This window comes from Ahaetulla prasina, chromosome 7 (assembly GCF_028640845.1).
Source record: "Ahaetulla prasina isolate Xishuangbanna chromosome 7, ASM2864084v1, whole genome shotgun sequence".
NCBI lineage: Eukaryota > Metazoa > Chordata > Lepidosauria > Squamata > Colubridae > Ahaetulla > Ahaetulla prasina.
Genome location: NC_080545.1, coordinates 27,637,973 through 27,665,399, shown reverse-complemented (window position 1 = coordinate 27,665,399; position 27,427 = coordinate 27,637,973). Strand labels below are relative to the sequence as shown.

The following is a 27,427-nucleotide window of genomic DNA, read 5'->3' as shown; positions in this document are numbered from 1 at the left end:
CACAAAATTAAAATAATCTTTAAAAAACTTATTCCAATGCCCTATCATTAAAAATAGAAATATAAATATTAAAATCAATTTAAAACCCCTATAAAATTTAAAATCTAAGCCAGTCCTGCACAGATGAATAAATGTGTCTTGAGCTCATGACGGAAGGTCGAAGGTCCGGAAGTTGGCGGAGTCCTGGGGAGCTCGTTCCAGAGGCGGGAGCCCCACAGAAGGCCCTTCCTGGGCGTCGCCAGGCAACACTGCCTAGCTGACGGCACCTGAGGAGTCCCTCCTGTGAGGCGCAGGTCGGTGAGAGGTATCTGGTGCAGTAGGCGGTCCCGTAGATAACCCGGCCCTATGCCATGGGCGCTTTAAAGGTGGTCACCAAAACCTTGAAGCGCACCGGAAGGCCACAGGTAGCCAGTGCAGCCTGCGCAGGATGGGTGTTATCACGGGAGCCACGAGGGCTCCATCTATCACCAGCAGCCGCATTCTGGACTAACTGTAGCCTCCGGATGCCCTTCAAGGGAGCCCCATGTGAGGCGTTGCAGTAATCCAGGCGAGGCGTCACGGGCGTGAGTGACCGTGCATAGGGCCTCCCGGTCCAGAAAGGCGCAACTGGCGCACCAGGCGAACCTGGTAGAACGCTCTCCTGGAGCGGCCGTCAAATGATCTTCTAGAGACAGCCGTTCATCCAGGAGGGCGCCTAAGTTCGCACCCTCTCCGCCGGGGCCAGTGACTCGCCACCGATGGTCAGCAGCGGTTAGCTGACTGTGCGGGATGCGGCATCCACAGCCACTCTGTCTTGGAGGATTGAGCTTGAGCCTGTTTCTCCCCATCCAGACCCGTCGGCCTCCAGACACGGGACAGCACTTGATAACCGTTGGGGTGGTCCGGTGTGAAAAGTACAGCTGGGTGTCATCCGCATACAGCTGGTACTTCACACGAAACCACTGATGATCTCACCCAGCGGCTTCATGTAGATGTTAAACAGAAGGCGAGAGATCGACCCCGCGGCACCCACAAGTGAGGCGCCTCGGGGCCGACCTCTGCCCCTGTCAACACCGACTGCGACGGTCGGAGAGATAGGAGGAGAACCACCGATAAGCGGTGCCTCCCACTCCCAATCCCTCCAATCGGCGCAGCAGGATACCATGGTCGATGGTATCGAAAGCCGCTGAGAGGTCTAATAGGACCAGGGCAGAGGAACAACCCCTATCCTGGCCCTCCAGAGATCATCCACCAACGCGACCAAAGCCGTCTCCGTGCTGTAACCGGGTCGGAAACCGGACTGGAGCAGGTCTAGATAGACAGTTTCATCCAGGTGCAAGGAAACTGATATGCCACCATACTCTCTACAACCTTCGCCGCGGCGGGTTGGAGACCGACGATAATTACCTAAAACAGCGGGTCAGGAAGGCTTCTTGAGGAGGGGCCTCACCACCGCCTCTTTCAAGGCGGCCGGAAAGACTCCCTCCACCAAAGAAGCGCTCGTAATCGCCTGGAGCCAGCCTCGTGTCACCTCCTGCGTGGCCAGCACCAACCAGGAGGGGCACGGGTCCAGTAAACATGTGGTGGCATTTAGCCTCCCCAACAACCTGTCCATGTCCTCGGGAGCGACAGGGTCAAACTCATCCCATACAATGTCACCAAGACCGCCCTCAGCCGTCTCACCCGTATCACCGCAATCTTGGTCCAAACCATCCCGAAGCTGAACGATTTTATCGTATAGATAACCGTTAAACTCCTCAGCACGTCCCTGCAACGGGTCATCCCGCTCCCCCTGATGTAGGAGGGAGCGGGTCACCCGCGGGTTCATGTCACACTAGCAAATTTTAAATATTTTTCTCTAGAAAGAGGCTTAGCCACCAGCAGTATCTGAATGGCTCACCGAGCAAAGTGTTGATTTGTCATGCAATATGCTTCAGGAGTTAAATTTATTACTTTAGAACAGGGGTCTCCAACCTTGGCAACTTTAAGACTTGTGGACTTCAACTCCTAGAGTTCCTCAGCCAGCAAAGCTGAAGTCCACATAGTTTGATGCAAACTATGATTCAAAAGTATCAAAACTGTGATACGCAATCTGACAATCTGACAAACACACAAGATATAACATATAAATAATGTGTATCACATTAAAACAATAAAAAAACAAAAGTATCAGAACTGCTCTCCTATTATCTAGCACTGGAAAAACAGATATTTAATGGTTCTTAAATTTTTCTTCATTTTTATAAGAAGGGGATAGTCATTCATAAAAGTTAAAACAATAAGAAGAAATGTAGTATACCAAAGTTTGTAAAAATCTGTTCAGGATATTTAAAATTGTTGGGATCTTGGTGTTCATAAGCTTGCTTGTTCTATGAGGTTTTCTTGCCAAATTAGGTAATACTGCCTCTAATTTGTCTTTAACATACTGTTTAAAATTTTTACAACTTTCTATCATTCAACAACATAAAAGGAAACTTACAATGAAGCTATAAAGTGATGGTGAACCTTTTCAGCACCGAGTGCCCAAACTGGAACTTGCGCATGCGTGCCAGAGTGCCGGAAACCCAAAGACCAGCTGTCTAGAGCTCCAGTGCATGCAAAGACTAGCTAGCCGGCGCGCATGTGCATGCTGGAAACTAGAAAACCAGCTGGTGATGGCACACATGCCCACAGAGAGGGCTCTGCGTGCCATCTCTGGCACGCATGCCATTCGCCATCACGGCTATATGCTATGGTCAATTAACAATAGATCCCACCTTTCTCCTCATCCTGCTCCCACCCTTCCCAACTTTTAATTGGGCTACAGTATTTGGCTTTTTGTATTAACTTATTTATATTTTTAGTTTAAATAGTTGTTACCTTTAATGACTGTAAAACCGCCCAGAATTACTCTGAGGTAAGATGGGAGGCCTATAAATTTTACAAATAAATATTTTCAAAATAGGATAAAAATTAGGGTTTGCATTTTCAGACTACATTCTTTTACAATCTGCAGAGCTCATTCTGATTTGAGAATGGATAATTGTATTAAGCAACTAAGAGTTAAAAACCAACAACATTGTCATCTCCTTTTCTGGCATAGCTGGTATGATTTCACCCAATTATTAACTTGGGGCCAGAACCCTGAAGGTTTTTGAATCAAAACAGGAAGATATTTTTTGTCTGAAATGGTATAGGGTTTCCTGCCTGAGCCAGGGGATTGGATTATAAGACTTCCAAGGTCCCTTCCAACTCTGTTATTCCAAATATGGATCCAGTCCCACCTTGGATAAGTTAAAATCTATCCCAACTTGCCTCTGATTTGGGTGCCATCTTGAGCCAGAACATGATAGTCACTAGATTTGTGAAGTGGTAGGAGAAAAAAAAAACCATTGCCATTTATTAAACAAATTCTCAATTCTGTGAAAACTTTGTTACAATCTGATCTTTAGTACAACCTCTGCTATGTTCAGTGACATTTAATTTGTGGAAGAATTGCACAAGGAGGTGACACTGGAAATGCATCTATATTTGACCTACTTTTTTATATATCCCAATGAAATTATATTTTGTGCTCAGTTCCCCACTGCAGGGTGAAAGGAATTTTATTTGTTATATATGTGAATGCCTCTTGTGCCAAAGTATAAGAGATCCTGAATGGCAGCATCTTAACTGATAAGTATCTCATTAACATAAAGGAAATGAAAATAAATATTTCAGAGGTAGAAAATGTGAAATAAATGTATCATAATGTTGTAGAAAAGTTTTTGACCATTTTCTGATTACTTTAATCTTATGGAATACTGAAAATAAATCCTAAAGTACCAGTAATTCATAGACCAGTTTAAGAATCAGTGAAAGGTTGAGATGGTCTGCTAGGAAAACAAACAAAACTATCAGTTGCTTTAATTGGGCTTTGCACCTTCTTTGACAAATAAATAAAATTGTCCATAACTTCAGTATACAAATATACTTTGTATTTGTATACTATATACAAATACTCTCAAATGTAGCTCTCTACTTCTCATTTTTAGAATATTTAGACAAAAAATGTGTATTAAAAGGAATTTGGAACTTATTTTGAAATGCAAGATTCAAATTTCACACGTTAAATTTCACATGTCTGAAAGACAATCTCAAAGACACAGATGTACAGAAATACTCAGGGGAAGGTATGATACATTGAACTGGGGGAAGGTAGGAGCCATGCTGTTCCTTTAACCAACCCACATAGCTTGCCTAACTAATTAATTTAGTTTGGGCTTATTTGGAGCTGAGCTATTTGCAAGAATATTTCAAGTGACAATAAAAATGGAATTCTTGTAGAGTCAGTGATATACAGTGGTGGTATTCAAATAATTTAACAACCGGTTCTCTGCCCTAATGATTTCTTCCAACAACCAGTTCACCAAACTGCTCAGAAAGTTAACAACCGGTTCTCCCGAAGTGGTGCAAACTGGCGGAATCCCACCACTGGTGATATATGAATGTGATTAAACCCAATTTAGATTAAGGGCTTTAATCACAGGAAAGTATGCAAAACTGCAATATTTTTTAATGATAATAATTCAGTTGACTATATACTTACCGCCTTAAGTCGTCGTTCATGATATTCTTCAGCTGTCACATAAGGCTTTGGTTCTATAAGCTTATCAGTGACATTTGACACATAAACACCAATTTTTGTCATTTGTGTAGAAGTTGTATTTGTGGTCTCTAGTAATTTTTTTCTTTCTACCACTGTCTAGAATTAAATAAAATATTAATTTTAAGAAGTTTGAGCATTCTATGTATAAATTAAGCTGAATTAGAAACTAATTTGTGAATGCATTAAATTAACAAATATATAGAATTATAGAATGGAATTATTTAATTATCATCTTCTAATAGACTGGAACATATTTAACTTCCAAATCAATTTTTCTGGCATGTATCTCAGGGTCTTCATTCTTTCTGAACATACCTGTGTTGACCTACAGAACTCTTCATATTCTTTGTCTGGCCGTTTTTTGGGATCTGTCTGTGATCCTGCATTATGATATTCCGTGCCTGTTTCTTTATGTCTAAATCCACCCAAGAATGGCTTTTCAAATGATGGTCTTTTAATTTCTATACATACATCCTGAAAAGTATCTGGCTCTGTTCAGACAAAACAGCATTATTAAATTAGACCCAACATTGGGTAACATGTAACCAGACTATACACTGATTGTTCTTTACCTATTTGAACTCGAACCGATATAACATCAGGCATATAGTATTCTTGCAGAAGTTTGTATGCTTTGAGTGGAAAGTTTTCACTGTCTAATGAGTACATATCAAACTGTATTGTCCCTTTAGGTTGCACACCAAGATTCCAGAGGGTTTCAAAGTTTTCTATTACTCTCCCTAAAAAGAAAAAAAAAATTAGGTGTCACAATTAATTAAGAGGTCATTTAGCTTTAATCATTTGAGTAATGTGACAAATCCCAAGAAAAGACTAAGGAATGCCATTTTGTGTAAGGCAACTTTCAACCTTCTCAAGTTGATAGACAGGAATCACAACCAGGTAAGCTAATTTTATTTTACTGTAAGGCTGCATAAAAAGAATCTTGCAAGTCAGATGGTACAAACTTCCCCACATTTCTATACATACATCAGTCTGAAAAGTTAGGCAGGGTCCATTCTGAGTTTCTTTGCCCTTTATGCAAACTGCAGGGATGTCCTCCCCTCCTCCCCTCCTCCCCATTTGAACATACTATTACAGCAACTAAATTTCTTTTAAAATTACAAAGATTTGCTTTTCCACCTCTTCCAAAAATACCTGCTATAAAATAGCCTGGGGATTCTCAAACAATTATGCTTCGGTAAGAAGGAATGGGCTGTGAATGACAACTTAATGTTATACAGTGGTGGCAGATCTCAATATGAGAATAGTACCTGAAGGCCAAAATCAGTATTCACTACTCATTTAATGGGTACCTTGTTTAGCAACTGTTTGTAAATACAAAAACAATAATTTTTAAAATATCATTTTCTGACTAATGCACACATTTAGGACCAAATTTTGTGTGACTGACAAAAAAAAAAGTCTTCAGTGTGAATAGGATTAAGGTCTGATAAATTTCAGACAGCAGCACCAGCAGGTCAGAGGGTTCTGATCAACTAATTAAGACCACAGAGCTGAGACTGTTAACTTGCAATTAGCACTTAGGTGAATACTGTGGAGAAAAGCAGCAGAAAGCAGGAAAAAATTGTTTAAGCAGTTTCTCTGCTCTGTAAAGGGACCAAAAAAAGAGAGGAAAAAGGGTCAGACATTGGATACTCTGGAAGAGATCTTTATCTAAATGAGACAACAGCAACCAGTGATCTTCACAAAGTCTCTCTCTCTCTCTCTCTCTCTTTCATTTTCTATTTAAGGAATGCATTGTGATCACTAAGTGAAAACAGGGTACATAACAATTTTGGGGGGGGTTCAGTACATTATATTCAGTTTGAGTAAGGCCCAACTGATGCTTGCATTTTTGTAAACTAACTTAAGGATATTCTTTATGTACACATGGATTTCTGTTGTTATTTATTTATTTTATTTATTTTTATTTATTTATTTGTTACAACAGTATATATAAGCATAAGCATGAAATAACTATACGATATATAAGCATACATATAAGCATAAGCATGAAATAACTATACGAATTGGATACAATCAAAGGGAACATTAGGACAGGAACGGTAGGCACGCTGGTACTCTTATGCACGCCCCTTACAGACCTCTTAGGAATGGGGTGAGGTCAATAATAGATAGTCTTTGGTTAAAGCTTTGGGGATTTTGGGAAGAGACCGCAGAGTCAGGTAGTGCATTCCAGGCATTAACAACTCTGTTACTGAAGTCATATTTTCTGCAATCAAGATTGGAACAGTTCACATTAAGCTTAAATCTATTGTGAAATAATTATATAAATTATATATAATTATATAAATAATTGCTTCTTTAAATGTTACAACCATATTTGGAGCCCTGTCTATACTTATATACATGAAAAAAACAAACCTCTTGTATTGATACAAACCTAGCAACCTAAGTTGTAAAACATCCAGTGGTATTTTTAATCGCTTTACAAAGTACTGCTTGATTTGCTCCACATTTTGATTAATGTTAAAAGACTTCGTGAAAATCTGGATTTCAGGATGCAGCATGAATTTAACTGAAAAACAAATACATCAATCCTTATTGTGGTCCTTCATTAATTTCATTATGAGTTTCTAGTCAATTAGTAAGAATTAAATTTTGCCTGTGCATATTTTTGTCTCTTCAAAAGAATTAAAATCAATCATTTTGATAACGCAAATAAATAAGTAATATTTATTTAATACGCAGTTATATGATACAAATCAGCTCTGGATGGTAAGCATAAAACCAAATTAAATAGAAAAATGACAAATATAGTGAAAACAAAAAATAAACATTTCTTAATCAAGCAAACCAAACACCTATGGCACCCGTGCGCACGTGAGCCATTGCTCCAGTTCGGCTTTGCCACGCATCTCCTCCTAGCCAGCTGCTCGTCAAGTCTCTGCCACACATGCACGGGGGGCAGGGCGTGTCCAGGGGGCCATGCACATATGCACGGGGGCGTGCAGGGGGTACATGCATGCACTATGGGGGTGCATGCGGGGGCGCTCAGGTGTGGGACAGGGCACATGTGGAGGGCCATGAACGCGTGCGCAGGGCACATGCTTGGGGCCGCACATGCATTGCATTTTGGAGTTGCACGTGCATGCTTTGGCCACTCCATTATGAAGGTTAGCCATCACTGCCCTAAGGTCTGAGAAAAATATTAAGTTTTCAAAGACTTCAGAAAAACCAACAAGCAGTCCTAATCTTGGGGAAAGGCTGCTCAGTATGGCAGGAGCCATAAGAGATAATCTACATTGCTTTCAGGGTTCCATAAGATAAGATTGTTTCATAGAAGCAGTGAAGCAAGAATAGGCCTATTTTGTTGAATTAAAAAGGATGGACTGAAACTGCCCCTCCAACGCTCCATTTGGGCCTCCAGAGGCCTCGCCCGACATATTGCAGGCCAAAATGGCACATCGGAGGGGTGGATCCATCCCTTAGAAGCTCCATTTTGGCCGGCAATGTCAAGACAAATGTTGCAGAGCCTCTGCGGTTGTTTGTAAGGGCAAACAACAGCCGTGGTGCTGCAAGATTTGTAGTTTCTGGACTTGTTCGTAAACACTAGGGGGCGTTTATCGTGTAACTTTGAACGTTCACTAAGGAAATGCTAGTAACCGGGGATTACCTCTAAAGGAAAAATTATTTATAAACACTTTCCCCAAAGTAGGGTTCTCTAATTTGTTCAGCCTGTAATTGCTTGATTTTCCAGTGAGAAATTTGAGTTGAGTTGGGGAAGACTGACTGCTATATCAAACATAATATATACCTGTTACGATAGCATTTTTTATCATTTCTGAAAGCTGAGCTGCCAAATTTTCCATGTTTATGCTTTCTGGAACAACAGCTGCTAAACCAGGTTGCTGTTCAGAAACACCTTCGCTGGCACCTGTACTTTCAGATGCTGTTGCATCCGTCTCAGTTTCAGTTGGTTTAATTTCGTGATCAAAATCTTGGAAATGTGAATCATCTTTCTGAAAATCTGGGAGTTTTGCATCAAATTCTGTTTCTGCTGTGTCCAACTTCAATGCCAGTTCTTCAGCAACAGCCACACCCGCAACTAGCTCTTCCTCTCTGTCTGGTTCCTTGGTTGTGGTTTGATCTTCTGCAGAACCTATCCTCTGCATCTGCTCCTTAGCAATACCTGCATCCTGTACTGGTTCCTGACTCATGTTCAGGTTCTCAAATGCATCTGGCCCTTGTACTTGTTCTATAGCAGCATCCTGCAGTTGCATTGGTTCCTCAGCAATACCCAATTCTTGTGTTGTTGAATCTATGTTGTATTCCTGCTGTAAAGGTAGACCTGTTTCATTCAAGGGTACTCTATCTGCCTGCTCCTTGTTAGAATCTGCAGCATCTGTAATTTCTTCTTTTTGTTTTTCTGTAGAAGTGCCTTCCATATCTCCTTCAGCCAGATCAATTACCTCTTTTTCTGAATCAGCCATTTGCCTGAAAGGAATGACATAAAAAGCAAAATGTACAGGAAACGAGATTTTAAATTTAAGCAAATTGTCAGTATGCAGTCTCAATTGACTAATTGTCCTCATATTCTTAGACAGAAGAATTACAGCTAGCTATGAAACTTGCTGTAATTCAATGCCCCGCCACCCCCAAGAAAAGCCCTTCAGACCAAATACATCTGAACTTTGCCATTTTAACTAAGGACTTGTACATTTAAAGTTCAGTATCACAATTTAACCACTTGAAATGAAACTGATAATGCTTGTAACATATTGCCTTCAAACTGTAATGGCCTGCAAATGATATCCAGCTAACATTCCCAACAGCTCAACTTTTCTGGAAATTATCAGCTTTGTAAACATTAATTTATAATTTTATCTATGTGCATAGTTTTTTTTTGTTTATTTGCATTTATATCCCGCCCTTCTCCGAAGACTAGTTTTGTTTCTTGTTCATTTCTTGTTTTTTCTCCAACATTGTTTTATAAAGAATCAGTTCTTTTTAAGCCCATTTTTCATAAATAGTATCTGAGAAGTAACTATCCTTATATTATTTATTTATTTATTTATTTGTCACAACAGTATATATAAGCATAAGCATGAAATAACTATACGATATATAAGCATATATATAAGCATAAGTATGTAATAATTAGATTAATTGGATATAATAAAGGTAACATTAGGACAGGAACGGTAGGCACGCTTGTGCTCTTATGCACAAGCTCTAATGCTTTTCTAAAATGTACTAATTAACATTAGTACATTTTAGAAAAGCATTAGCAGAGCATTTTTTCACTTAATTTTTAATTAAGGGTGAATAATTAAAGAAGGAGAAATATTTAGGAGATAATAGGGCATTAAGAATTTCTAATGATAAAGAAATAATCAAAAACCATTCAAATTTTACAAAATGCTAAAAGTAGACACTACTGTATCTAAGTATCTGTATTAATTCAAATTTTACAATAATATCTCCTTTGAATCCTAATGTCATATGGAAATGGCTTAAATTGGTTACAGTAATACCTTCTCCCACAAACCCTGATAACATTTTTACTAAATGCTATCTTGTTTCATTCTTTTCCTTTTGTTTGTTGAATTTATATAGCTACCCATCTCACATACATGACTCAGTTTACCTTTTTAACAATTCAGGTAAAAATAATAAACAAGAAACAAACAGAAATAAGTAAGCAAAACAAGAAATCCATTAAAACCAATAAAACAATAAGAAATAAAACCATAAAACTCTATCTGCCAGAATGTGCAATCCATACCTGACAGACATATAACTAATTCACAGACCCTACATCTTCACCAGTTTCCCAGGCCCATGGCAGTTTCCAGTTTCTAAAAGATTAATAGGATCAGGGCCAGTTGGGAGGGGGATGATGTTCCAAACAGCAGGTGTCTTTTTTTTTATTTAAAAAAAAATGAGTGCTGAATATTATGAACGAGAAAATGTGTATGATATATTTGTCTGAAAATCCTAAACAAAATTCAAGAGAAATTAGCTAATTACAGGAAAGTGATAATGATAGAAATAACAATGGAGCTTTAAATACTATTTATCAATCCTGCATTGTAGAGAATACAATTCAGAATGGGAGCTGTAAACTTGACCATGGACAATATCATTGAGAAGTAAAAAAAAAAAAACTATGGTGATGATCCTGCTTGGGATCTCCCCTATAGTGCCAGTTCAGTGCCCAAATCAATTTCTTCAATCTTGTGATGAGAAAATGGGTGACACGTCCCATTACTCTCAACATGTATACTGCATGATCCTTTAACTCAGATGTAAGCCTATTTTGATCTTTTAAAATGTTATGATCATTTAAGGAACAACATACATAATTAAAATGATACACTAATCCAAGTATGCTTCTCATCTTAAATAAATAGAATTCTTTATAGAATAGAATTCTTTATTGACCAAGTGTGATTGGACACACAAGGAATTTGTCTTAGGTGTATATGCTCTCAGTGTACATAAGGAGAATAAAATACATTCATAAAGAATAAAAAGATACAACACTTAGTGACAGTCAAGGTTACTAATAAGCTATCAAATTGTGCTAGGAAACAAATAAAAACAATATAATTGAAAGATACAAGCAACATGGTTATATAATAAGTGGGAAGAGATAGATACTAGTAAGAAAGAGAAGAATGATAATAATACAGCCTTAGTAAATTATTTGACAGTGTTGTGGGAATTACAGTAGTTGTTAAGCAGAATGATGGCATTCGGGAAAAAACTGTCCTTGTGTCTAGTTGTTTTGGTGTGCAGTGCCATATAGCATCTTTTTGAGGGTAGAAGTTGAAACAATTTATGTCCAGGATGTGAGGGGTCCGTAGATATTTTCACAGCCCTTTTTTTGACTCATGCAGTATACAGGTCCTCAATGGAAGACAGGTTGGTAGCAATTGTTTCTTCTACAGTTCTAATTATCCGTTGAAATCTGTGTCTGTCTTGTTGGGCTGCAGGATGTTCTGTTTTGAGAGGCTACTAAAGGAATAGATTCCAATGGATACCCTTCTGCTCCTGATTACTGCGAGGATTTCTTATACATCATTCATGCTCACAAAACTACCAGATCTGGATTACTAACAGATAGCAAATACAGAAGGCTTTTCTTCCTTTTTGGCTCATCAAAAAGTTTTTATCTGTCAGTAAGTTTCACACACTAATCGATTACATTCATTTACTTATTGTTGTCTTTTTGTTCCTCCCAAATGGTTTACAGTTAGGGTTATCCATTCAATGGTTGACAATTACTTCTGCAAATTTATGTACCCAACCACACAATATCACACCAATCAATTACACCTGCACTGGGCAAAGTATTTTGGACCTGAAATTTTCATACTTCGAAAGGGGGGACGACGACAAAATCCATAATCTACTTTTCTAAACGTCCAAATTTTTGCACTCCACTCCCAGCTCTAATATGTAATCCTACCCAAATTAGGGGAAAAAAGGAAGGGAAAGAAGAGCATTGCGAGTTTTTCTTTTAGTATTATCTTTATTGAAGTTTTAAACAAATGCAATCTAGTAAGAACAAGAATAGCAAATCAAATTCAACTCTTATTGAGTTCAACTCTTAAGGAGTTATAAGAAACTAATCGCAGAATTATAAATGAAAAAGTAAAAAAAGAACAGGCAGACTACAGAAGAAATCAAAAATAAAACAGGAAATTATAAACAAGAGGGAAAAAAGCCAAGTGTACGATATATACAATACAGTTCAAACGTTGAGATCTCAAAGCACTAATATTACGTTCATGACTGTCGTTGCAAGAATGAAAGTATCGCTTCCTGCGCCTCTCCCGGTGCCACTACGGTACTCCGACTACAATTCCCAGAATGCCACACTAACCCATATCGTTTTCGAGGGAAGCCCTCACCTTCTCTTCGGCTGACTACCCTCCCAAAAGTCTTTGCGCCGCTGTCGCCATTCTCGAGCGTTTTCAATCGCGTCCCTACGAAAAGCATGCTGGGAATTATAGTCCCGGGCTCAAAGAATCATACCCTATTTTTTCGCTATTTCTTTTAAGCATAATTCCGTCCCAATGCCTACTCCTCTCATAGTCTCTATTTATCAAATCAAATAAAAATAAAGTCGAGCCGGATTTTACCTCAACGCAAGTTTCCCCGGAGTGATCCGTAGCCTATCTTAACTCCAGAGACAACAGCATTATGTATCTATAGCAACCACGACATTGTAGATTCTCGCGAGAACTCGGGTTCTTGAAGACTTCGGTAAAAAAAAACCCGAACATGCCTTTGAAGTCCGATGAGGCCACGTGACCTCTTTCAGGCTGGCTCGGAGCCTCATTCCGTTGTCAGAGGGTGGAGGTTCATTGTCAAGAATTGATTTTGTATTTAAATCGCACCTTATTGAGCAAAGTAGTGTTAAAATTCAAAATCAGACTAGGATTAGTACTTGGACGGGGAGATTGCATTATACTTGCTTAGAATGGGAAAATTAAAATATTCAGAAAGAAACTGGTGAATCATTTCCAAGGACACAATAACTATGTAATCACAGGGGATTTAACTAAACTTGAGGGAATTTTTAATTTTGATAGGTTTAAATGTTTGTCATAAATGACAATACATGTTTTTAAAATGTACAAATACTGCAAGTAATACCACCTCATCTGGTGTACTTTGCATCTTATTTAAGTTTCAGAACTCCAAAAGTTGAATACAGTGATAGAAAATACAATATCGACTGTTTTCAAGTGAAGCAGTAGAAACAAGCATGCCAGCTATACCTAAATGAAAGCCAGTTCTATTTAACAGTAAAATTCTATGCAGTTGTAAATTTACAGCTGGCAAATACAGTGGTTTTAAATGCTCCACAGAGCTTAATTCTCACCTTTAACCAATCCACATTCTGAAAAGAATGCAGCATTCACTATACATACAGGGCCCTCTTGTGGCTTGCTAAAAGACATATTTAAAACCCTCACACACAACTGAGTGAACTTGATTTAGCAATTAATCCCACCAAACCTAATCTATAGTTATTACAAAATGACAATACTTTACAGATATACTAATATTTCTAGAGATCACTGCTTACATGCCATAAAGTTGTTGACTCTTAGTGACCACATAGATTTAAAAGCTTATAAATGTGCAAAAACTCTAATTCCAGTTGCAGAAAAATACCAGCACATTATCTTTATGGAGATTCTCAGTCATCCAGGTCATGGTTGTCCTAAAGGTGCTTTTTCAAGAGGCAACTTGACTTTCTGTTTTTTTCTTTGAAGATGTTTCACTTCTCATCCAAGAAGCTTCTTTAACTCTGAATTGAGGAGTAGGAGTTCCTACTCCTTCAATCTGCAATTGTGCCTGCCTGCAATCATGGCTGATTTAAGGTTTTTTTTAACAAATTGAGAACTATAGATTGTTGAAACCATACTCTGAGATAACGGAGTTGGTTCCGAAACATCCTTACTCCAAGATGAAAAAAGAGAGGCCAGTTTACAAAAAATAAAAAATTCTATTCCCTTTAGAAATATATTAAATGTTTCAGCACACTTTTTGATAAATTTGATAAATAATATAAACATGCATTCAAATATACTCCTAGTCTTTTTAGAGAAGCAGACTTAAACAGATCTAGTAATTGCTATCATCTAAAAATGTTGAGATCTTAATCTTTCATGTATGTGTATCTGGTAAGCTGGGGAAGTTGTAATAATGTTAGTGCGTGAGGGTATATGTATGGATGTAATATACAAAGTACACAGTTCACTCAAGAATTCATTCTCAAGAATGCTGCCAGAACAAATTCATACACAGCATAACAATAAAGCATAACACACATTTATCTGTTTTCCCTTTGAATATAGTTAGGACCTAATGCAGATAGTATGTTTTTGGTACTGTGCTTTTAATATAAACTATGTTTACTGTCCTTTATTCTCAATAAATAAATGTGTATATTTTCTCAGTACTTTGGTGGAGGAGTACAGCAAAACAGAATCCTTTGAACTCTTTTTAAACTTTGTTCTACCACTTAAGAGTATAAACTTGAAGCAACAGGGAAAAATAAAGTTATGTTATTCTACAGGGATATTTATATATGTAGCTATTCAAAGAATGTAACATTACCCTGAAAAACATTTCTAACTCTGTGATGAATGTAATGACCCTCCATTTTATTGAGACAGATAATGTTTGCATAAATAGCATTAAGACAATTTCAGTCATGTCCAGCATTCATTTAATGAAATAATTCTGTTTATACTGAAGGTTGAAATAACGTTAATTTACACTGGCCATTTCCACTGGTTTTCTGGAGGTTCTTCAACTAAAGGTTCCCAAGGACGGTATTTCAACATTTTCTTCGCTAAGGAAAGTTCATTTTCAGCCTGTTGACAAAATATAGACTTTATTTTAAAACTGTCTGAAAGATGGCACTCCAAACTAATTTGCATACATGATAAGAGTTACTTTCCCAAATCAAACAGAACTTAAAATACCAAATCTCCTCATTACGATGGTGCCACATTTTTCTTTTACGTTTTAACTAGTTGCATTTTATAGTTTTAAAATAATTGTATATGTTTTTTTAAATCTTTGTTTGGAAGCAGCCCAGAATTGGCTGAAAGATGGGTGGCTATAACTTTTGAATAAATTAATTAAATTAAATTAAATTAAATTACAGTTTGTATAGGAAAAAAGAAATTGCCAGACCACACTGTTAAGTTTACAAATTCAGTTTAGTGGACATTCTCCCAAAGCTTCTATACCTGATATACTTAATCATTGCTAAATACCTGCAGAATCACTTCTTCTAGCTGTCCAGAGTTTAATTTGTTTTCCAGCCTTTGTACATTAGATTCCTGCAAATAAGTTCAAAAATAAATAAGAAACTCTGGTGCAGCATATTCCTCTATCTCAGTGTTTCTCAACCTCAGCAACTTTAAGACGTGGATTTCAACTGGCTGGGAAATTCTGGGAGTTGAAATCCACATATCGTAAAGTTGCCAAGATTCAGAAAAACTGCTTTGTTACTGAATGAAGAATATTCAAAATACTGTAATTCTGCCTTCTCAGAATAAGAAAAAGAAAAGCTACAGATTCTGGCCATATTCATACATCTTTTCAATTAGCAACAGGTCATCATCTTAAATACGTCACTTTTAAAAAAAATTAAAATACTGTTATTGCTATTTACTTATTCAATACGAAAAACAAAAATTATAGAACAGTAACTCAACAGAAATGCAGGTTTTTGATCCTGTTATTTTGAATAGTTGTTAAATTATGATTGTTATATTTTATCATAGTTCCATAGTTTGATTTTTGATATATTTTTGTGGGAATACTTAGCTATTTCTAAACAACTCAAGTTATGCAACCAAATGTAATTGAAGCAATGCAAGATGGATATAGAATTTATGTTACTATCCTATACCTGCTGAGCTAAAATTTATAAACAATAATCAAACAGTTAATCTTTAGGATTGACTGTGCTTGTTGGAAATAAAGTATTTGCAGATATCTCTTTACAACCCCCCACCCCCCACCCCCATTTGCTGAAATGAAGTTGACTCTGAATTTAAGGTCACCTTTTAAGCCTGAAAGCTATGTTGGGTGAGGCTAGTATTTGAAAGGGAAACAATCAATATCAGAATAATAGACTACTTTAGGATTACATTGGCACATATATCAAGTCACCCAGAGTTAAGTTTCTTTGAAAAAGACTATGTTTCCCATCAAATGGACACACACAACTAAATAACAATTATGCATAATATTAAATATTTCCTTCATGTCAACCCGGTTTGCCTGCTCCAGCTGAAATAAATCCTGGAAATTTTCCCATCATCAAAAAATATGGACTCATGCCACATACCAATGTATATAATAAATTATATAAAAGGAAAAAAAAACCCAAAAAGGGATACACTTATTTAACTAAGGTGCAATTATTTTCTCCCCTATATACTAGACATTTATCTCACACAATCCATTCTTGCACAAAAGCGTACAAATATGTGCATGTATGTTCCTCATTTTTTCATGCAGAAATAGCAAAAATAGGGGAAAACATGATGGAGAAGCGATAAGGGATTAATAGCAGCCAATTTTCAGGCTCAACTTTAAAGTACCCATGTTTTTCAGACTATCTGGGCCCCCTGCCCATACTTCTGTTTTCAATTATTTATTCTGTTTTCATCAGAAAATTCACATGTGATTATCTGGGGGGGAAAAAGCTTGTTCCTTACAGAAATTGAGAATTTAAATCCTATCTGATCATTAAGAAACCTAATCAACTGAATATAAACCATAATTAAGAAACACATCTAAATAGCAGCATCAAAAATTATAATTTGATAAATGCAACTTGTCAAAAAAGTTAATGAATTCAATTATACTTACTGCTTTTACTATATCAAAACGTTCATTTATAAGTTTCTCTGTATATTTCCTATATGCTGCATCCTGAGGCATAGTCTCTAAAATACCCAGAATTTTTGTATATAGTATCTTGAGGCGCTGAAAAGATCATATGGCACAGAGCAAAGAGTAATTTTAAGTCAGGCAAATTGAATATAATGAATGTAAGCTACTGCAAGATTTTAAAACCTAATGAAATCTGGTAAATTAATGTACTGCAAATTAAAACAAGAAAAATTATTCAATGATTGTACTTAGAAAAAGAGTTCTACCACAAAACTTTCTAGTGAAGTTATAGCAAGTGCATTCAAGGCACATTCAGAATTGAGGAATTGCTTTACACAAAAGTTTTCTTTTCATAAATCCAAAAATGTTAATTCAGTCATGTATTTGCTTTTCTAATGTTTGATTATAAGAACTTTCCAAATGAAATGTGTCTACCTTTCTTACCCACTGAATATTTTAGTACGATTATACCATATCTTTCCTTATGCACTCCTCTTTGCATTTTATTCAGTCAACTAAATCAAGGAAATTCATCCCTCATCCTTCAGATACAATTTATATTTAAATTAACAATTCTAAGATATCCTAAACCTCTAATGCAGGAGTGTCAAACTTGATTTCATTGAGGGCCGCATCAAGATTGTGTTTGACCTCAGGGGGCCAGGATGGGTGTGGTAGGGTGGGCGTGGCCAGCATGAAATCTTTTGTGTCGGGGGTGCCTGTGGTGGCCCGAGCGCTCTGCCAGTGAAAATGGGCTCCAGAGCTCCGTTTTCCGTTGAGACAGCCACCTTTAACTCTCTGACAGTGAAAACGGAGCTCAGAGGGCCACATGCAGCCCTTACAAGCTCCATTTTTGCTGGCAGAGGCACCGCAGGCCAGTCCTTCACTATTTCTAGGGTGGCCCTGCAGGCCAGATCTAAGCACCCCGTGGGCCAGATTTGGCCCCTGGGCCTTGAGTTTGATACCCCTTCTCTGATGTGATTGGATGAGACAAGACCATTAGGAATAAAATCAATCAACTTTACAGGAAAGGAAATTCCAATATATGTCCAGACCCAGTTACAAATATTCTCCTTTATTGGTACATGGCAAAGTATCTTATACTTACTTCATGTGGATTGTTACATACAGCTAATCCCACAAGCCCAGTAGTCTGTAGATATGAAGAAACATATATTAAGTTGAGCAGCAGTCTAAATCAAGATATCAGATTTACTTATCTGAATGATCAATTAATTTGCATATGGTTAAATCTGTATTTGTAAAGCATGTTATTTATGGATATTATATACACACTTTCAAATTCTCCAGAATTTATGAAGTTAAAGTACATTTAAAAAAACACAAGAAGCAAAACAGAACACAGATAAAAGAAAAAGAAAACATAATAAAAGTCAAAAACTTATGCCAGGCATTTGAGCCTGAGAATATACCATTATAGACAAAAGCTGAGATTTTTAAGAGTACTAAGCAAAAAAACATTTAAATCAAAAGTGTAAAAATTCCTCTATAATTTTAGCGTAGAGTCATGTGGATTAACTCCTTTCTATTTTCATAAGAAATCATTATCCAGAGGTATTAATGCAGTTACAGGGAGTAGCTTTAGACAGCCATAAAGGTCTGGATTCCAAGTGGGCTAGGATGCCTCATCTAAAGGAGTCCTCTCTGCCTAAAGGAATGGATGTAAAGTGATGCAGCTACTAGGCATCTTTATAGGCCACATATTTCCCTTTCTTTGAGCAAATGGTAAAGGATGCACCTGTGAACCAATAAAATAATTGACAATAGAAAAATGACACTGGCTGCAAATAGCAGATTGAAAAACCTACCTCCGTGTGCACACAAAGAAGATTTCAGATTTATATAGTATCAATAACAAAAACATGCAATTAGAACATGGCTCAGCACAATTGTGAAAACTACACCATTTAGAGAAGTGACCAGCGATTCCTTCTACGGCAGGGGTCTCCAACCTTGGTCGCTTTAAGACTTGTGGACTTCAACTCCCAGAGTTCTGGGAGTTGAAGTCCACAAGTCTTAAAGCGACCAAGGTTGGAGACCCCTGTTCTAGGGCACTGATGCATGAAGATGCACATCTCCTAGTTTTAGCCAGGAAGGCTGGGAACTATAAATGTTAGCTAACGTACCTTTTTTTTTTGGTCACAACAGTATACACAAACTATCATATAAGCATACATATGAGCAAAAGTATGTAATAATTGTATTAATTTGATATAATGAAAGGAAACATTATCTGCGAATCCTCCTCCCCCCTCCCCCGCTATCTCGACTCTCACCTTCTTCAGGACTCCCGCCATTGCCACTATACTAAGGACTAGGCGCAAAAACCAGATTCACTCAATCGCCAGCATCGAGGAACGGGAGCTGAACGGTCTTCTCACTCGCGTAGAGTGACAGAGGGCAACTTCTAGGACAGCGCAGGGCGCATGCGCCCCGACCACATTGGAAACAGGAAGCGAACGAAACGTAACAAGTGGATTGGTTCCCGATTTATGCTCGCCGCACATGCTGAGGGAACGTCACTCAGAGCTGAGGCCGGGACGCACCGCCTATCGGCCGTGCGTGGGGGAATGTGTTTTGGGGCGGGGCTGACAGAGGGATTGTGTTTGCTTTTGTTGGGGAACCTGCTGATTGGTCCGCGGTTTCAGAATGGCGCTGAGTAAGAAATGATATCGATTCTAGTTGAAGTTCGACTTGAGGAATTCTGGGAGTTGAAGTCCGCACATTTTAAAATTGAGGAGATTGGTCTTTCTTGGAGATTGGTTAATGTGCTTTTATTAGGAAGCTCATTATCATCATTGTCAAAAACTGGACAATTATATGCTTATAATTATAATAGTATATATGCTTATATACTATATAATCCTTTTTATATGATGTTGTGACAAAATAAAATAAATTAAATAAATAAATAAATAAAATAAATAAATTGATGCTGTATCACGCGAGTGAGTTAAAAAAAGTGATTTTTATTACATGGATTGAGTTAAGGATTCTGCAACAACAAATGTAAGATAACTTGATAAAGGCTGACAATTTTATTGTAAGCTTTTGCAAATAATAACTGATTTTAATAGAAGATTAGGACTTTTGGTCTGCATTAGAACAATCTGAAGTCATAAAAAAACAGCAAAATTATCTCTTCACTGTAGAAAAAAATAAAGTCTTACACTTGGCCAAGAAAAACCCAAAATACACATATAGATTGGTGGCGATTGCGGGTGGTGGTAATGTGACTGGGTGGGCATGGCCAGCTTTTTTTTTTTACTTTTAAAAGCATGTTTTTTACAAGCTCTTGGGCTAAAGAGGTTGTAAAAAAATGCTTTTAAAGGGTTCTAACGATCCCAGCTGAGCTGCGCAATCATCAGCAGCTTTTTTTTTTACTTTTAAAAGCATTTTTTTTGGCTGAAGAAAAAATGCTTTTAAAAGGGAAAAAAAAACTGATGATCACATGGCTCAGCTGGGGTGGGGGGGCCAGGGAGTTTTGCTACCGGTTCTCCGAGCCACCTGCCACCATCGCTACCGGATCAGGAGATCCAGTCCGAACCGGGAGCATTTCACCCCTGGACTGGAGGCTAAAACATGAAGAACAGTTGAAGAACTGGGCATGGCTAGTCTAGTGATGAGAAGGACCAGGGGACACATGATAGCAGTGTTCCAATATTTGAGGGGCTGCCACAGAGAGGAGAGGGTTAACCTATTTTCCAATAGGAAAAAAGTGAGTCTAATACGTTTGTGTGTGCCGTGTTGTGTTTTGGTAAGAAGTAAACAAAGCCACTTGCGTGCAGCACGCTCTCTCAAAAACAATTCTCCTGTGTTAATAATAATAATAATAATAATATTTTAATTTGTATACCGCCCTTCTCCCGAAGGACTCAGGGCGGTGAACAGGCAGATAAAATATAAATACACACAATAATTTAAAACAACCCTTAAAAAACTAATTTAAATGCCCAAAATGTTAAAAAACATACTCCCCTGTAAAATAACACAATTTAAAAAACCCATCCAATAAAAATAAAAATCAGGCTAGTCCAGCCATATGAAATAAATAAGTTTTAAGTTCACGGCGAAAGGTCCTAAGGTCAGGTAATTGTCGAAGTCCAATCCCATCACTTGGTGTAAAAGTAGATGCAGTCCCGGGGCGGTTAAATCAACTGTTGAGTGCATGCGTCTCATAATCGCCCGTTACCGCACTTTACCGAGCCTTGACGAATCATCATGTCAAATACAAATACGTCACATCACATGCAACGGATCAACTCGGCATCAATCAAATATGGATATTTACAGATTAGTCTTCAAATATCGAGAGAGGACAAAACTTACAAAAGAAGGACTGTCCTCCCTAAAGGAGGACGGTTGGTCATCTTAATATGTGTGTGTGTGTGTGTGTGTGTGTTGTGTATGTAAAGTCATACATTAATACAGGCATATATCATTAAAGATAAAATATGGTTTTTCAGGTAATGTTTCTCCTTTAATGATGGACATTGTTAAGGATAGTGGCATGTAATATTTTAAGTTGAATATATAGGCCAAAAATGACATAATCTGGGGCTGTACAGAAATACCAGTAATTGGACTACAATTTAGATTATTTCTAATCAATATAGGATGAGCCAGCTACATAGTAAATGGCTTCCTTATCTTTAATATAGCTGGCAGTATTATCTCTGTGCCTTAACTTTTTCTTTTACAAAAAGAATCTTCTTCCTGAAGAATCTCAGCAGATGGCACCATCTTCTTGGTCATATTTGTCTGGAAGGTAAGCAGGGTTAGGCATAATTAGTATACAGATGGGAGTCTTCTAAGGAACTCCAGAGCTATAAATTAGACCGGGAAATAAAATGAGGAAATATAGAAAAACAGTGTGATCTCCCTTCCATGTTGCTGCCAAGGAAAATACAAAGAGTTGTGCTTAACCTAAAGATTTTATATGTTTTTTCCCTCCCAAAGTTCAAGTAATGGTGCCCTTGTCAGCCTCCCAACTGTACTCCTGTAGTTGGTTCCACTGATAGGAAGTCATTGGTTTAAAATTTTTAAAATTTGTAAAAGTGCTATTGTGCTTCTATCATACCTATAACTTCTTATAAAAACCAAGTGGGCCACTATGGGATAAAATGCTGGTTGAGTTAGCTGCTTAAAATTGTAAACGTTTTCTGATGATGGCTTTTATATCATACATTATAGAGCAACTTCCACTGTGGAAGATATTTGATTGTTATTGTACATATGCCAACTCCTTCCATTTTTCTCCAGCAGCATTCCTTTTTTATTAATATTATGCATTTAATTTGCAGCTCTTTCCAACTTCCGTTTACCTAAAGAAAGCTGTTTTTCACTGTAGGATTGTACTAAGGCAGAACATATGTTTAACCTTTTGACTGATTCCAGGTCTGAGTTCCCACAATACTGAACACAAATTTAGGATACAAGCTGATTCATATAACATACTATGTCATAACCTGGTAGCTTGTATTTATTCTATATTGTGCAAACACTAGCTTTACATGTTGAAGTATGCCATTTAGCCATGTTTTTTTTTTACTAAGCCACAACTGACAGTACAGTAAATTCCAAAGTGGTTAGATTTGCACAACATACTAAGCTACTACATGCTGCAGCAGAATAATAACATTAAACATTGATTGCTCTGGTTAATGACCATCAAGACCTTGCCTATCATGGGGCAAATAGTTGTATTTTATCTGTTAAACTTCAGATAACCTTTGATGAGACTTTGGAATAATTGTGTGTCATATTTTCCTGTAGGCTGCTTTTATTTCAGTTGTCTGAGGTCAAACCTTAATTTAACTATCAAGTACGTATTTAATTTTAGAAATACCACATGATCCAGCCGTTCCCAAGGCCTGTGTCTACATGTTTGAAATTCAGTGTTCAATGAAACAATGACAAACTTTTGAAAGGTAAGTTTTTTTACCTTCACTTATAGATTGTTAACTTAAAACCAGAAATATTATGCTATGAATAAATTCAGACAGCGATTGGAAATAATGACAGATTTGTTTTGTGACTAATTTATGTCTGTGTAGTTACTCCCTTCCTTTGTTATTATGGAGAACTTGATGTGCGTACATTGTTAGTGTGTTAAATCATCAACAATTATTTATAAAAAATAATAAAGGCAGAGTAAAAATAAATATTTGATCCATGCCTAACTACCGTGAGATGTATGTAATTTGATTTTAAGCAAGCTTTGGTACAAATAAAATCCTTTTTCTAGTTTTTTTTTAAACACCAAGCAATCACCATTCGTGGATATGAAAAACTCAATATATTCACTTTTAGTAAAATCTGTACTTTGAAATGTTTCATTTTAGTTTTAGAGCTCAGGAGGATAAGTCAGTGGCAGTAGTTTCAGTTTTATTTTCATGTGAAAATTAAATAGCAATATAATGAATTTGCTGTCAATTTTTTTGGGAACAGGGTTATAAATGTGGATTGTTCTGAAATAGTAACACATAAGCGTTGATAGGTTGTGTTTTTTTCTGGTGAAGTGTATCAATAGGAGCAGAGAAAGCTAGGTGACAGTCGAAACAGATGACTCCAAATCTCTATTGCCTCCTGACAGTTTTAATCAGGAGCAGGGGTGGTATTCACTTACCTTCGCTACCCATTCGCAAATGTGAGCGCTCGCATGCACCACCTCCGCGCATGTGCAGGGTTTTCCACACATGCACAGAGTGTTAAAACCAGGACATGATGACATCTGGGCTGGTGGGTGGAGCCTCCTGCAGCCGCCGCTACCAATTCACTCAAACCGGATAGAACCAGCTGAATATTACCGCTGATCAAGAGGTCACTGAAAGAACACACTACAGTTCAGATGAGATAGAAATCTGAGATTGGGTTTTATGAACATGCTGTCTTCCGAGACTTGTGATTTTCAAACTGTTGTTCACAGATCATTGGTGATCTATGGAGGTCCACCATGTTCTTCCCTAGTCACTAGTCAGAACCTGCTTTCTGCCCCAATTCCTGCCTTCCTAAGCTTAGTGCTGATCAGCAAGTTCACACCTGAACCATGCTGACAAATGGGGGCTGATAACTGATTTGCTGAAGCATTTCAGTAATTGGTCAAGTAGAAATGGAATTAGTAAAATTCAGAAAACTGACGTGGGGTTGCTGGCTAGGAATCCATACACACCACATATTTTGAATAGTGATTTTGCATAAACAATCCAAAAAGAAAGGAAAATATCAATAAGAAATGTGACAAAATGAGATGTAAATGAAAAACAGAGATAGAAGAACCACTTATTTTTAACCCATCACCCTTTGAGATTTCTGTTAGAACAAAATTTAGCTTAAAAGTGCTTTTTAAAAATGGAAGGGATGAGGAAGCCTACAGATAGTCCTCACTTAGCAGCCATTTGTTCAACGACTTGACCTGTTCTGCGCATGCGCAAGATGGCGGCACCCTGAGGATCGGCGTCGACGGTTTTCTTAGCTCTGACAGGATGGCAGCGCTCCTGGCCGCCTGCTTAACCGCTCATCCCCCGATGAGAAGATCTGACGTTTCAGGCAGCCATGAGAGAGGTTTTCGGACCTCTTAAGCCCCACGGCTGCCAGGAACGGACCCGGGAAGGTGAGCGGCGGATGGCGGCGGCCATGTTTGTGGCGCCGGGAGGGTGGTGAGCCGGCCTGTTTTCTACCTTGGCCGGGGATGTTGGGCCCTTTCCCTCGGCTGTGAATGCGAACTGCAGTGGAGGGGAAGTGGCGAATTGGAACAGCAGCGGTTTTTCTTTTTGGCATTTGGATAGCTTCTGCCTTTTTTCCATCTTCGCTGCTGTCGTTTCCACTATGTGGCTTTGGCCATGAAGGCTTTATTGACTCATTTCTCTGCGGCCTTTGTTCATCCTGGTGGCCTTTTTGTGGCCTGCTATGGCCTGTTGCGGCCTCTATTTTCATCTGGGCGTCCTTGTTTCCTCCCGTCCTTCGGCCCCTCGGGGGAGGCCTTGCCTTTTTGTGAGGCCTCTTGGAGGGATTTTGGAGAGACTTGGAGAGACCTGGTCTCTGGAGCGAGCCGGACCTGGACATCCCAGGGGTGTTGGTGGTGGAGATGGAGTAACCCCTGGTGGGCATGGACTGGACGGGTCTGGAGCCGGTTATTGGAGGATTGCCTGAGGCCGGCAGAGAGTGAGACAATGGAGGTACCTTGGCCTGTTTCCTGGCCTGTTCTTTCCCCTGATACTGTGATATCATCGACAGTTTCCTGGCCTTTTTGCGATCCTTATGGCCATATACCATGTCTTTATGGGTCATCAGGAACTGAACTGAGAGGAGACTTGTCCGGGATCAGCAAATTTCATCGAGAATGGACACGAAACACCAACCCCACCCTTTTTTTTCCTCATGTTTAGGACTTGGCTTTGGACTACCTATCCTGGATTTAAGAACTTATATTTATTGGAGCAAACTAAGATCTGGGTCCTGGATATTGACCAGGAGATTCATCATGACTGTCCATTGACCGGATTATTATACGTCCGTCCTTAACTGAGGACTAATTTTATATTATCATCTTAGCCAATTTCGAGATGGAGCTAGTTTTTTCGCCGATTTTATTATGCGATATTCCTCAATTGAACTCTTGCGCCTGCGAGGTGCCCCCGCCTCGCAGGAATGGCCCTCTACGTTACCGAGGGCTGGCCTCAATGACGGGTCTTGGGATCCACAGAGGTGGCATGCGTGTAGAAAGAACTTGTGGGGATTTTTAGATAGGGAATTTTTAAGGGGGGGAGGGTAAGGGCGGGTGCTGGGGGTAGCCAGCCGAGGGAGGGGCCAGTCACTGCGCGTGTTTGCGGCGGGGTTTTAATAGGTCCGAAGGTTTCGGGGGAGGGTGAAGTTCCTGACGATAAGTGTGGTTCCATCTGTGTGGTTAGTGGGAGAGGCAGATATGGCGGAGGGGAGGGGGGTGTATCGAGAGTTGTGAGCACGTGTTCGATGTCTGAAGGCGATCACGTGCTCCGGCCCCTCAGTTCCTACCCGTTCCTCAGGCGGCCATGATCCTCAGAGCTTGGATCTTCGGTTGATGTTATGTAATGCCCGGTCCGTGGCTAATAAAGCTCCCCTGATCTGCGATCTTATTCAGGGGGAGTCCGCGGACCTTATGGGCATTACGGAGACCTGGTTGGGCCCAGAGGGGGGGGTTCCCCTTGTTGAGCTTTGCCCTCCAGGTTTCCGAGCATTTCATCAGCCGAGGGTCCAAGGTAGGGGTGGGGGGGTGGCGGTTGTCATTAAGGAAGATCTAGAGCCGAGGGAGGCCACTGTTCCTCAGATTGCCGGCTGTGAATCCCTCTATGTGAGGTGGGGCCATAGGAATCAGTTGGGCTTGTTGATCGCGTACCTGGCTCCTTGCTGCGTGACCACAGCCCTGCCCGAGCTGTTGGAGGTACTTGCCGCGGTGGCGGTTGAGACCCCCAGACTTATAGTCATGGGGGATTTCAACCTACCATCAGCTGGCTTGTTATCGACTGCAGCTCGGGAGTTCCAGGCTTCCATGACGGCCTTGGACCTGATTCGAGTAAATGATGGCCCTACACACATGGGGGGAGGCACGCTGGATCTGATTTATATCTCTGGACAGTGGCTAAATGATCTGGAGTTAGGTGATTTAGTAACAGAACCTATGTCATGGTCTGATCATTTTCTCCTTCGCCTAGACTTCCGGACCGCCACTCACCACCGCAGGGAGACGGAGCCTATACGTTGGTTCCGTCCCAGGCGCCTGATGGACCCTGAGAGGTTCCTGACGGAGCTTGGGCCATTCCTGAGGATCTGGCCCACGGCACGACTGAGGAACTAGTCGCGGCCTGGGAACAGGCCGCGGCTGGGGCCCTGGACCGTGTCGCGCTGCGACCTCTGACCCGGCGCAGATCTCGTCCGGCCCCTTGGTTCTCTGAGGGGCTGAGGGAGATGAAACGCCGGAGAAGACGCCTAGAGAGCACTTGGAGGTCCAGTCGTTCCGAAGCTGATCGGACACTAGTTAGGTCCTATTCTAGGACCTACCTGGTGGCAATGAGGGAGGCGAGGCGTTCCTACGCCTCCACCCTCATTGCGTCGGCAGATAACCGCCCGGCCGCCCTGTTTCGGGTGGGCCGCTCCCTCCTTCATCAGGAGGTGCGGGATGACCCTTTGCAGGGACGTGCCGAGGAGTTTAGTGGTTATCTATACGATAAAATCGCTCAGCTCCGGGACGGTCTGGACCGAAATTGGGATGATCCAAGCGAGGGAGAGGAGACACGTCTTGTTGAGCCGGTTTGGGATGAGTTTGACCCTGTGGCTCCCGAGGACGTGGACAGGTTGTTGGGGAGGCTTCACGCCACGACATGTTTACTGGACCCGTGTCCTTCCTGGCTGGTACTGGCC

General features: G+C 39.5%; 3 protein-coding genes across 7 annotated transcripts in view; 1 reads left to right on the top strand and 2 right to left on the bottom strand.

Moving 5' to 3' along the window:
• Positions 1-14,672, bottom strand: part of IQUB (IQ motif and ubiquitin domain containing) — a 45,535-nt gene extending 30,863 nt beyond the window's left edge. The window contains exons 1-6 of the mRNA XM_058189899.1: positions 12,363-14,672; positions 8,385-9,064; positions 7,011-7,145; positions 5,179-5,346; positions 4,922-5,097; positions 4,547-4,702 (exon numbers count right to left, since the gene is read on the bottom strand). Coding sequence (XP_058045882.1) covers positions 4,547-4,702; positions 4,922-5,097; positions 5,179-5,346; positions 7,011-7,145; positions 8,385-9,060 — 1,311 coding nt within the window. The 5' untranslated portion in view covers positions 9,061-9,064; positions 12,363-14,672. The remainder of the gene's footprint in view (positions 1-4,546; positions 4,703-4,921; positions 5,098-5,178; positions 5,347-7,010; positions 7,146-8,384; positions 9,065-12,362) is intronic.
• ASB15 (ankyrin repeat and SOCS box containing 15) overlaps positions 11,466-27,427 on the top strand; it is a 38,186-nt gene continuing 22,224 nt past the window's right edge. For 2 of the 4 annotated variants that reach the window (XM_058189903.1, XM_058189905.1), the window contains exons 1-2: positions 11,466-11,754; positions 22,875-22,962. The gene's annotated coding sequence lies outside the window, so the exon portion shown is untranslated. The remainder of the gene's footprint in view (positions 11,755-22,874; positions 22,963-27,427) is intronic. The other 2 variants (XM_058189902.1, XM_058189901.1) reach the window with 2 other exon arrangements.
• NDUFA5 (NADH:ubiquinone oxidoreductase subunit A5) lies at positions 14,806-19,482 on the bottom strand. 2 transcript variants are annotated; one of them, XM_058189906.1, is made up of 5 exons: positions 19,309-19,468; positions 18,120-18,164; positions 16,988-17,104; positions 15,379-15,444; positions 14,806-14,970 (listed from the first exon to the last, which is right to left on the bottom strand). In XM_058189906.1, the coding sequence occupies exons 1-5, from the start codon at positions 19,327-19,329 to the stop codon at positions 14,869-14,871; spliced, it is 351 nt and encodes a 116-aa protein (XP_058045889.1). In that variant the 5' UTR covers positions 19,330-19,468; the 3' UTR covers positions 14,806-14,868. The 2 variants fall into 2 exon arrangements, with proteins under 2 accessions (XP_058045889.1, XP_058045890.1); XM_058189907.1 differs by lacking the exon at positions 16,988-17,104 and having other exon boundaries at positions 19,309-19,482.

What these genes read in the sequence shown, in the direction of transcription:
- NDUFA5 (XM_058189906.1), bottom strand. Translation starts at nt 19,329, where the DNA reads ATGGCGGGAGTCCTGAAGAAG. An exon ending in TGGCGGGAGTCCTGAAGAAG is followed by an intron (nt 18,165 to 19,308) that starts GTGAGAGTCGAG and finishes TCATATCTACAG; the next exon opens with ACTACTGGGCTTGTGGGATT. An exon ending in TATGTAACAATCCACATGAA is followed by an intron (nt 17,105 to 18,119) that starts GTAAGTATAAGA and finishes TGATCTTTTCAG; the next exon opens with CGCCTCAAGATACTATATAC.